This window comes from Aegilops tauschii, chromosome 7, assembly GCF_002575655.3.
Source record: "Aegilops tauschii subsp. strangulata cultivar AL8/78 chromosome 7, Aet v6.0, whole genome shotgun sequence".
Taxonomy (NCBI): Eukaryota; Viridiplantae; Streptophyta; class Magnoliopsida; order Poales; family Poaceae; genus Aegilops; species Aegilops tauschii.
The window spans coordinates 189,881,280-189,892,806 of record NC_053041.3 but is presented as its reverse complement, the minus strand read 5'-3'; the positions used below and the strand labels follow the sequence as shown (position 1 = coordinate 189,892,806).

Sequence of the window (11,527 nt, the reverse complement as noted above, 5' to 3'; positions counted from 1 at the left end):
ATCGACTACTTGATGACCCTACGAGCAGGGATTAATCACCATGTTAACTGGTTAATTGGACAAATTCTTGAACAGGGCTTAGTAAAACTCCAAGCAACAATATTTGGCATATCAAACTGGGGGAAGGGATAACAAGGACCCGTTGTGCATCAACGGGCAACAAGGCCTCTTTGCTAAATCTGGACGACAAATGGCTTGAGCATGCGGTTGTGAAGGAACTTTTTGCGGGGCTCTCTTGTGTATCGTTCTATGAACGGGAATGGGCTATCAGTGGCGTTTGGTTCAAACAGTAGGCTAATTTTTTTTAACTGACTTTACTTGTGGAATAAAGACTAACTTTACGTCATGCCGGTTAAATGAGTGATGAAACGAGTGAAATTATTGAAATTAATTTTTTGAAGAGGGAAATGTTTTTTTATTGAATTAAATCCATTTATTTAAATCAGTGAAATCGGTTTGAAAATATATTTTTATGAATGAAAACAATTTTCTGAAATGAGTGAAATGTGCTTTTTCAAATGAGTGATGAATAATGAGTAAAACAGTAAAATTAAAACTAGTTCAAATATATTGGTGATTGATCTTGTTATGAAGATCTTGTTGCTACGGATTCGAATACATATTTCTTTAAACGAAGTTTTTGTTCCAAAAATATTTATCATCCAAAATTTTTGTATGAAACTAGGGGTGGTGTAGTTAGCATGCATCCAACCGTTTTTCTCTCCACACACCCGCACACTGGTGAGGTCCATGTTTGGTTGTGTATTGTAAAACAGTCTTGTTATATCTCAGTCGACTATGACTTGGTTAAGCCTCAACTGTTGCTATATTTGTGAGATCTTACATCGATATTCATGCATTTTTTCTTCTTATTACATATTATGTCATTTGACTGACTTAGTCAACTGAGACCAAGCCACCACCCTAAGGCCCTAGGTACGGCACCGGTAGAATTACGCATTTTTGTTCTCCTCTGCTTTTGCTCTTACGGCTGCTCCTCACAGGCTGTTATCACCTTTGCTTCTGCAATCCTTTTCCAAAACTTCTCAGGTCTTGTTAATTTACACCTTCGATGATCTAGTAGTAACTAGGAAGAACGCATGCTATCGTGCGAGTACGCTAGCCAAGTCTAGAGACTTCCTGGACTGGCGTTATGCCGCTCTCCACCTCTCTTCCTCCTCCTCGTTCTCTCCGCCCCAGCTACCTAATCCCTTCTCATCACTGAGGATTCCACTTCGAGCAATCTCTCTTCCCCTGTTTTCCTCTACTTTTCCGCCTGCCTGTGCTCTTCCTATGGAGCCACATGAATCTCATAGCCACCTACCTGATCCCCTGGTCACCACAACGATTTTCAATCCAGATCCTGGGATTGAAATCAACATGCAAGGTCTCTCCATTCAAGATCCTCAAGTTATTCACATCCAGGCCCATCACCATCCTTCAGATCATAACATAGAAAAAGGCAACGATGCAGCATACAACATCTTGATGAAGCTGGCGGTCACTGGAGGGCAGCCAAGAACTCTCTCGCTTAACGTGGTTCAGCAGTCCATGGCAAGAGCATGGAGGGATAATTATCAGGGTATCTCCCAACTTTCAAGGTATATATTTGTGGCTCACTTTCAGTCCTTGCAATCTGCTATGTTCGTTTTCACGAGGCAGCCCTGGAGTATGGGATCTGATAATTTCTTGGTTGAGTTCATGGATCCAAAAGATAACAGCAAGGATATTCATGATTATAAGTTTGACACCATCTTTGTTACTGTCCGTATATATGGTGTTCCTGCTCGATTCCGCACTCAAGAGCTTCTGACTAAGATTCTGACTTCTTTGGGCCAAGTTTCAGAGTTTCATCCTTTTATTCAGGCCATGCTCTTTGCTAAACCTAATTACATGTGGGGAACTATTAAGCTGTCTGTGGCCAGTTCTGTTACAGACAAGATTTGGATATCTTTTGATGAAAGCTTTGCTACTTGGGTTTATTTGTTCTATGAAAAGATTGGCAGAATTTGTAGTTTTTGTGGTCAGCTATTTCATAGTGTGCAGCACTGTGATACTAGGAATAAGTTGTTGATCTCTAGACAAAGGTTGAAGATTCAGCTTGATCAAATCCCTGCTGCTAGATTTGGTCAGTGGATGAACAAGGTTGACCTCATTCCGGTTGCAAATTCAGAAGTTTTGCCGCAGAGTTCAGATCCTGCTTTCTCCACTTTTTCCAATCCTCAGCTCATCAGATTGCAGAAGCAGACTCAACATGATTCCCCAGAAAAAGATAAATTTCAAAATGTCTCCTTGCAAATTCAGAGCAACAATCGCCCAGGTTCCTCTACAAAGGAAAATCAAGGACAGAAACAGCTGCTTGCTAATCGATCTCATGACCATGACAGTACTGTTCATGGCTTAGGCGGTGCCCAATTGATTTCACCTGTAGTTGCTGCACCTAGTGCAGTTATTGCTGACACAGACATAAGGCGGTGCATTTACGCGGGAGACAAAGTGATTGATAGTACTGATACCCCAATTCAGGTGGATGTCTCCAGGACCGCACCGGTTCAGGTGGGGGAAATAAGACAGTCCGGCCCACTGACTAATTCAGTTTTGGACTCTCAGTGTAACACTGCAGGGCAAATGAACATTCTCAGACAAACACATGGGCCACAGTTGGACCAGCAGCAGTACCAACCCACTCATAGGGCACAAGGGGATGAGAATGTAAACCCCATTTCTTCCCCAAATCTGCTCAGTCTGCCTGCACTCTCTGCTCCTCTCACTTCTCATAATCCAGTAATGCCTACTCCCTCTGCCACAATGGAGAACATTTTTCCAAGGGGAAGAGACAACACTTGTCTTTTCCCTAGACTGGGCTCCTCCTCATCTCACTCATGGCGCAGGCTCCCTTCTCCACCAAGTCTCGCTCCCAAAAGAACCATTGAAGTCACTCCAGATCCTCCTTTGCCACCAACAAAGAGACTAGAGTTGACCAATCCTCCTGATGCAGATCCTTCCACTCAAGAAACCCCAGCGGCAGGCGGAGCTCCTTCGGGCTCAACCAGAGCCCCCTTTTTGGCGTCGCTCAATCCCCATGCTGGATCGAGCCTTCTCGGAGCTCCTCCACCCGGGCTCGCGCCTCTTGCCCATGCCGCAACTGCTCGAGCCGGTTCCTCCCCCGCTTACCAATCTGAAGAACCAGCAGTTGGTGCTGGCCGCACCGCCGATTCCCCCGCCTGTCCAGATTCAGGGTCTCAGCTTGCGAGAAATCCATCGGTCAACCGGAGCAGCCGTCGATCTACAGCTTCAAGATGGGATATTCCCCCAACTGGGAGATCTGGAGATATGCGTACCTCTGTCAAATACTTTCCTCGCCGTTGCTATGGTTCTACCTCTTGGCACCGCGAGACTGTTTCCAATCCGATGGCTAGTAGCGGTATGTTGTACGGAAGCAGCAGCAAATTTGTGGCAAACTTGGATGTTAGGCCCACTGCTAAGCAAAGCAATCTCACTGAGGATCAACGCAGAGAAGTGGCAGCTAGCTATGATCCATGGCCAATTCGGACGCCTTCAAACTCGCTTAGTGCAGATGCTGATAGCTCTTGCAAGGGCCCTATCTCTCCTCCTGGACATGATCGCTTCCAGTACATGGGTGTGGATGCTGGTCATAGCCCACATGGCACCACAGGGCAAGGCGCTGTGGAAAATCAAGATAACATTAGCTCCTCTCGCCAAGATGTTCCAATGGATGTTCTCATTACTCACCAGACAGATCACAATGTGACTGCCAACATGGAGATTGCAAATCAAGGAGAGGATGGCATGGATTGCTCAGCTTCTTAGGCAGCGGCGCATGGCCCTAACGCGCCTGATGTGTCATGAAAGCAATTGCTTGGAACTGCCGAGGTATGGGCAGGGGCCTTGGCAGTGAAAGAATGTCTTACCTTGCTAACTTGATGCGGTCTACTCATGCTCAGGTAACGTTTATCTCTGAGATTAAATCTTCCAAAGTGCGTTCAGTTGATCTTATTAACAGATTTGATGTATCTAATGCTTTCGTTGTCCCTTCTAGACGTACTGCAGGGGGTCTTTGGCTTATGTGGAACGATGAGCTCAAAGTCACTGTCCATAGTTCTTCCTTCCACTATATATTAGCGAATGTTATCCATGTAGCCTATGGGGTCAATTTTTGCTTGATATGTATATATGGTGACCCGTACCATAAGCAGACTGAGGTCATCTGGGACCAGGTTGCTGCTTTTGTTTATGATAACTTAGGTAAACCCATGGTTTGTATGGGTGACTTAAACGACATCTTGTATGATATCGATGGGTGTAATGGTAATATCAACTACTATCGTATGCATGCTTTTCGCTCTCTTGTCAAGAATTGTGGTCTCTTTGATATTGGTTATAGCGGTCCTGCTTATACTTGGCGTGGTAGACACAATACCTCTAAACCTGTTCTTAGACGCTTAGATCATTGTTTGGTTAACTCTCACTGGTGCTCCTTCTATCCGAATACGAAAGTCTTAAATTTACCTATTATTCTCAGTGATCATGCTCCTATTTTAATCTCTACTGATGGAAATTTTGTCAAACCTAGACAGACTTTCAAATTTGAAAACTGGTGGCTTATGGAACAAGATTTTCACTCCTTCACTAAAAATATTTGGAGCAATGCTTCTCATACTTCTTTTGCAACAAAATCTTCCTATCTTGCAGGATCACTCCAAGCTTGGTGTAAAAAGAAAAAACCTCTACAAAATGAACTTGCACTCTTGGAGGCAAAAATCAATGAACTTCAACAACTTCCTCTTCAGTATCAAAATCAAGATCTACAGTGTTCTCTCACGGCAAGGTATGAATTGACGCTTACTAAAATCAATCAGTACTACAAGCAAAGGAGTAAAAAGAATTGGGTAGCAAAAGGGGATCGTAATACTAAATTTTTTCATCAAGCTGTCATTAAACGTAGGAAAAGAAATACTATTTGTTCCATTAAAGATGAGCATGATCTTGTTCACTGCAATCCTACTGCCATTATGCAAACTTTTGTGAACTACTTCAAATGTATTTTCTCTTCCCCGAATGACAACATGACTAGACCATTTCCTCATTTTCAGGGTTACAATGATAACTATGATCCTACTTATTCTATTCCTGATAATGCTGAAATTTTGCAGATTCTTAAGGATATGAAGCTTAATGCCTCTCCTGGTCCCGATGGTTTCAATGTTGAATTCTATTTAGCTACTTGGGATTGGATAGGGGAAGAAGTCACTAAGCTTGTTACTAATTTTTATCAGACGGCTACCCTTCCTTCTCATATTAATAACACCAACATTGCTCTCATTCCTAAGAAATTGGTGCCTCTTGTTCCTACTGATTATAGACCTATTAGTCTTTGTAATGTGATTTATAAAATTATTGCTAAATCTCTGGCTAATAGACTTAAGACTCACCTTCCTGACTATATTGATCCCGCTCAACAGGCTTTCATACAAGGTAGGCGTATCAGTGATAACATCATTATTGCTCAGGAAATTGCTCACTCTTTTTCTCTTAAATCTTGGAATCATAAAGCTTTCATGCTCAAAATTGATCTTGCTAAAGCTTTTGACCGTCTTGAGTGGAACTTCATTGTTTCTGCTTTGGCTCGTAAAGGACTACATGGTCATTTCATAAATTTGGTTCATGCCTGCATCTCCTCACCTACTTTCTCTGTGCTTATTAATGGTCAACCCTCTCAAAAATTTAAAAACTACAGAGGTATTAGACAGGGCTGCCCCATGTCTCCTTATTTATTTGTTCTAGCTATCAATGAGTTATCCATTATGCTGAATGAGGCTTTGCAGGCCAATCATTTGTTTGGTATTTCTCTTGGACCAAATTGCCCTTCTGTGCATTCCTTACTGTTTGCAGACGATCTTCTTGTCTGTGGGCAGGCTACTTGTCAGGAGGCTCAGGTTATGGCCAACTTGATTAATCACTTCTGTAACATCTCTGGCCAAACTCCTAACTGGAGTAAATCAGCTATCTTTTTCAGTTTTCATGTTCCTCAGCAGGTAAGAGATGACATTAAAAGCATTTTTCCAGTAGCTAATCTGGATGACAACTTCACTCATTTAGGTCATCCTCTCATTCTTCCTGCTAACAATAGAGCAGCTGCTTACAACTTTGTCTTAGATAAATTTCTTAACAAGCTGCCTTCCTATAAAGCTAATATGCTTTCTCATGCTGCTAGATTGGAATTAATCCGTTCTGTTTTCTCGGCCATTCCAGTTTATTACATGTCCAATATTTTATTCTCAAAAAAGTTCATTGCTAAACTTACTGCAGTAATCAGAAACTTCTGGTGGACAGGTATTAGAGAAACAGATTCCAGGAAAAGTCTTTGCCTTCGTGCTTGGAAGGACATTTCAAATTCAAAAACAGAAGGAGGATTGGGTATCAGAAACTTGAGGGCAATTAATGAAAGTCTAATTCTAGCTGCGGCTTGGAGGTTAGCAATTAATCCTACTTCTCATTTATATTCTGTACTCCGAGCCAAATATTTCCCTAATACAACTATTTGGAAAGCTACTCCAGCTCCTCCTAAGTCTGCTTTTTGGGCTGCTATTCTTAAAATGTTTCCCAAGATTAAATATCATGCGTTCTACCAACTGACCCAGGGGAATATTTCTTTATGGAGCATGCCTTGGTGTACCAATTGGAATACTATTCATGACTACCTTATTCAGCATTCTGCGTTTGCTTATCCCTCTTTAGTTAAAGATCTTTGGATGACAGACGCTAGGTCTTGGAATCATCAGCTCATCCACCAACTTTTTAGGGAACCTCTTGCTTCTCAAATCATCAATACCAATATTATTCAGGATGATAATGAAGATCTTCTTTGTTGGCCTTTAGCTCCCAATGGTAGCTGTTCTCCTAAACATGCTTATAAAATTTGTTTACAGGACATTCATGCTCATCCTAGAACAGCTCCTACTCAAGTTGCCACTGATTTAAAAAACTTTCTTAAAGTGATGTGGAAAAACAATTCCATGCTCCCTAAAATCAAAACTTTCGCTTGGCGTCTTCTTAGTAAAGCTCTGCCTACAGGTATGAGAGCAGGTAAATTTTCCAGTCATATTTCTCAAATTTGTTCTAGATGTGCGCATCACGAAGATGATTTCCATCTTTTTTTTCCTTTGTCACTTTGCTAGAGCTGCCTGGTTTGCGCACCCTTGGTTTATTAGATCCGACACTCTGGTTCATAATCATGATTCTCTCCTTTCAGCCATTACTTCTTTTCTGAATTCTGGTCATCCTTTTGCTTCAATGCAAAATATTTTCAATTTCTTATGGTGCATTTGGAAAGCAAGGAATGAGCTCCTTTTTGAGCACAGGAAAGTACACCCGAACAAGATTCACATCATGGCTGCAAATACAGACTGCGCGCTGCAGGCTGAGGCACTGGTGTCGGGACAAGTGTACAACAGTTTTTCAGACAGTCTGAATAATGAACAACATATACCTCTGGAGGGTACAACTATCAAGTTTGATCTCATCATTAAAGGGACTAAAATTTATTCTGATGCGGCCTTTCGATCTTCAAAAATTCCAGGTATTCTGAGGGGACAAGTTGGTACAGGTATTGGAATTTACTTTTCTATTCCCGTTGATCATGGTGAGCTTAATGTTCAGATTCAGGCTTCTGCCCCTGTAACCACAGATCCTACTCATGCAGAAGCCAAGGCTCTTTCTTGCGCTGCTCTTATTGCAAACAAATTGAATGTGCAGCAACCTACTTTTTTAACTGATTGTCTTCCTCTCGCTTCTGCTGCTGCTTCTAAGACCATTTCCCACCCTGCTACTCCTTGGAATATCAGAAATGAATTAGCCTCTTTTAATAGCATTTATTCTATTCTAAATGCTCAGGTGTTCCACATTTCCAGGAATCTAAATGGAGTGGCTCACAATCTTGCACAACAGGTGTACCAGGCTTCAGATCAGCCACTGATGATTTGCTCTACAAGATCACATGACACAAACCTCTGTCCTGTTGCGGCTGCTCTAGCTCAATTCTCTGGCACAGGGTTCCAACTACACAAGGTGTATTGCTACTAAAAACAGCACTCAAAGCAAGGGTCCTCCTGCCTGCAAGAATAGCTGGACTCTGGTGTTATCACAAGCATATGACAACACATCTCTACCGGCGTTGGTGGTCTTTTCTTTAAGCTGCAGTTCATCTGGTTGATTAGTTTTTCAACCTATCTTTCCTTCTCCATTGCAGCCTCTTTTTCGGGCTCTGTCTCTTATTCTTCAGTCTGTTGCCCATGTAACTTGTAATGACCCCATAAGCTGTCAATGGAATTTGGGCACCTTTCAGGTGCCTTGCTTTGTTAAAAACAAAAACAAAAAAAACAGGCTGTTATCACCGTCGGTGTTGCTGCCAGATGTCAATGAGTAAGGACGAGACAAAGCTGTTGGAGGATGGCCGGCGCGCCGTACCAACTAACCACGAGCATGAGCTTTAGGGAATGTTGAGCCGTACGTGGCGTCCCTTTGTAATCAAACTCTTCTACCGCGCTACCGGTCATCCGTTTATCATCCCGCCGTCCGCGTCGCATAAATACGAGCGCACGCACAGCTCGTAGCAGAGCACCAGGAGCCAAACGTGTTGCGACATGGCTGCGTCCGTATGGTTGTTCTTCTCGCTGGCGTCGCTCGGTGCCCTCCATGTTTCCGCCCTCAGCGTCAGCCTCCTCGCCAGCCTCGCGCTCTGCCTGCGCCGGCCCAAGGATCTCCGGCGCAGGTACGGCGCGTGGGCCGTCGTCACCGGCCCGACGTCAGGCATCGGGCGCTCCATGTCCCTGGAGCTCGGTCGGCGTGGCCTCAACCTCGTCCTCGTTGGCCGTGACCCCGCCAAGCTCCGGGACGTCTCCGAAACCATCTCCAGGGCTCACGCCGTGCAGACCAAGACCGTGCTGTTCGATTTCTCCCTCGTCTCCACCGCGCAAGGTGTGAACTTAATACGAGTAGTGCAGCGTGCGTGTCCTTCTGGTCACTGATCGGCCCCGTCGTGTCGCGTCGATCGATCTTTGGCAGGGGACGAGGCGATGCGGCGGCTCCGGGAGGCCGTGGCCGGGCTGGACGTAGGGGTGCTGGTGAACAACGCCGGGGTGGCGAAGCCGGGCGCGGTGTACCTGCACGAGGTGGGCGTGGAGGCGTGGGCGAGGATGATACGGGTGAACGTGCTGGCGCTGACGGAGGTGACGGCGGCGGTGCTGCCGGGGATGGTGCGGCGGGGCAGGGGCGCCGTCGTGAACATGGGCTCGGGGTCGGCGTCGGTGCTCCCCTCCTTCCCGCTCTACTCCGTCTACGCCGGCACCAAACGGTACGTCGCCGAGTTCTCCAGGAGCCTCGCCGTGGAGTACGGGAGCTCAGGCATCGACGTGCAGTGCCAGGTACGTAGCCGGCGTGCCGCTCGCATCCATGGCGTCGTTGTGTCGTGTCAACAGGCTCCCATTTGGTTGTGCCGTGTCTGCAGGCCCCGTTCCTGGTGGAGACGAACATGGTGTCGAGCGCCGTGAAGGCCAGCTTAATCTCGCAGTTCGTGCTGACCCCGGACGGGTACGCGCGCGCGGCGGTGCGCTGGATCGGGCACGGCACGCTCTGCGTGCCCAACGTCGCCCACCGATTGCAGGGGTGGTTCGTCGGCCTCTTCCCAGACTTCGTCACAGACGCGTACCGCCTGGAGAATAATCTGCGGCAGAGAGCCATCCTTCGGAGGGTCAAGCCGTGGAGGAAATCGCAGGCGAACTCTCGTGTTCCTGCCCATAGCAAGGGTGGTGTTGGTGTTCGCTCGGACTAAGGTGGTCCGGCGTTCGTGGTTACTGGAGCATGTTGGGACGAAGTTGCTTCATGTTTTTTGTGCAACAGTTGGTCACGCAAATGTTAAATAACTGGTTGGGCAACACTGTTGAGTAATGGATTTTCTTTTTGCGGGGAAGTAATGGATTTTTTTAAATAAGTTTTCAACCCGCTTTATAAATAAAGTCATCACCATGTCCATATAACAAGTTCTAGTGCAGCGAAATAAAATAGTCTGCTAGGACAACAACACAAACACGCCAGAAAAATATCATAAGGCCAACTCCACCGCACGATCCTAAATCTATACCCATTTTGTCTGGATTTTGTCCCTATGGGGTAGAAATAGGGAGAACAAACGACGGACAGAGGCCGGACAAACTCGCTGCACCCAACGCTCTACCCCATTTTCACCCCATTTCACTAGCTGTCCGTCCTCATCAATTCTTCGAACACGTAGCAGGCATAGCGAACTTGGCGCCGCCGCGGCCGCTCCTGCTCATGCACGCACTCGCTCCTGTCGCGACCGCATACCCGCCGTCGCGCCCGACGCCTCGCCGTGCTTGTGCCCTCGCTCCTGCCTCGCCCGCGCGCACGCCTCGCCGCATCTGCCGTGTCCGACCGCGCCCTGCCGCGACCCGCCGCATCTGTCTGGCAGCTCGCCGCTCCTGCGCCCGCCTCGAGGACCGTGCGCGCCGACGAGTTGGACCGCATGCACGCTGGGCACGCCCCGATGAGCAGGTTGGCGGAGACGTCGACGAACTCCAGCGTGTCTGCGCACGCCGTGCTCGGCGGCAGCTGCCCGGAGAGCTTGTTGTGAAGTTGTTGTCGGCGAGGACGAGCCTCGCCACCGCCTTCCCCACCCCCGGGAACGCGGCGTCGAGCCTGTTCCGGCCCAGGTCGACCTCGTGGAGGAAGGTGAGCCCGGAGAGGGACGGCACGGTGCCGTTGAGCCAGTTCCCGGACAGCACGAGGCTCTGCAGCGAGTACATGCGCGCCACCTGCTCGGGCACGACGCCGTAGAGGGAGTTGGCGCTGAGGTTGAGCGCCTGCAGCGCCCCGAGGCGGAGCAGCTTGGCGCCCGGGAGCGGGCCCCAGAGGCCGAGCGCGACGAGCTCGAGGCGGGACAGCGCCGGGAGGAAAGTGAGCGTGGTGAAGAGCGTGTCGGCGGAGAAGTTGGACGGCAGCGCGGTGCGCCACGCCGGGTCGGGCCGGCGGTCGCCGAGCACGGAGAGCGCCGTGACCTGGCCGGCCGCGCAGGCGACGGTGAGCGACGGCGTGGGCGGCAGCGCGCAGGGGTCGGGCGCCCTGGCCAGCGCCGGCGGGAAGCCCAGGAGGCGGCACACGCGGTAGAGCGTCTTGGCCTGCGAGGACGCGGGCATATGCGACTGTGAGGTGGGCCAGGTACATGAAAGGAGAGAGTGACAGGTGGGGTCCACGGCGGACACAGACGGACGACGAGGACGCGAAGACGTCCGCTTTGGCCCCAAACCGAGAGCAACTTTGGTCTGGAAATGGGGCAAAAGCGGACATGGACCGGACGAAACGTCCGTATGCTCTCATGTGTTGGGTCATTCGGTTTGTCCGTTTTATTCCAAATGGACACAAACGGACGATTTGGGGTCGATTTGGGTCACGCGGTGGAGTTGGCCTAAAAGAACCCAAATGATAAGTGTCA

The 11,527-nt window shown here is 47.8% G+C and overlaps 1 protein-coding gene across 1 annotated transcript; it reads left to right on the top strand.

Annotated features, from left to right (window-relative positions):
* The first annotated feature begins 8,652 nt into the window (after window positions 1-8,652).
* On the top strand, window positions 8,653-9,988 carry LOC109733956 (very-long-chain 3-oxoacyl-CoA reductase 1-like). The gene is made up of 3 exons (XM_020293169.3): window positions 8,653-8,997; window positions 9,085-9,443; window positions 9,527-9,988. The coding sequence occupies exons 1-3, from the start codon at window positions 8,664-8,666 to the stop codon at window positions 9,848-9,850; spliced, it is 1,017 nt and encodes a 338-aa protein (XP_020148758.2). The 5' UTR covers window positions 8,653-8,663; the 3' UTR covers window positions 9,851-9,988.
* Window positions 9,989-11,527: the final 1,539 nt, after the last annotated feature.

Excerpts from the sequence above, each read along its gene's own strand:
- LOC109733956 (XM_020293169.3), top strand. The coding sequence starts at position 8,664 with ATGGCTGCGTCCGTATGGTTGTTCTTCTCGCTGGCGTCGCTCGGTGCC. Across the intron at positions 8,998-9,084 it reads CCTCGTCTCCACCGCGCAAG|GGGACGAGGCGATGCGGCGG; the intron begins GTGTGAACTTAA and ends GATCTTTGGCAG. Across the intron at positions 9,444-9,526 it reads GCATCGACGTGCAGTGCCAG|GCCCCGTTCCTGGTGGAGAC; the intron begins GTACGTAGCCGG and ends CCGTGTCTGCAG.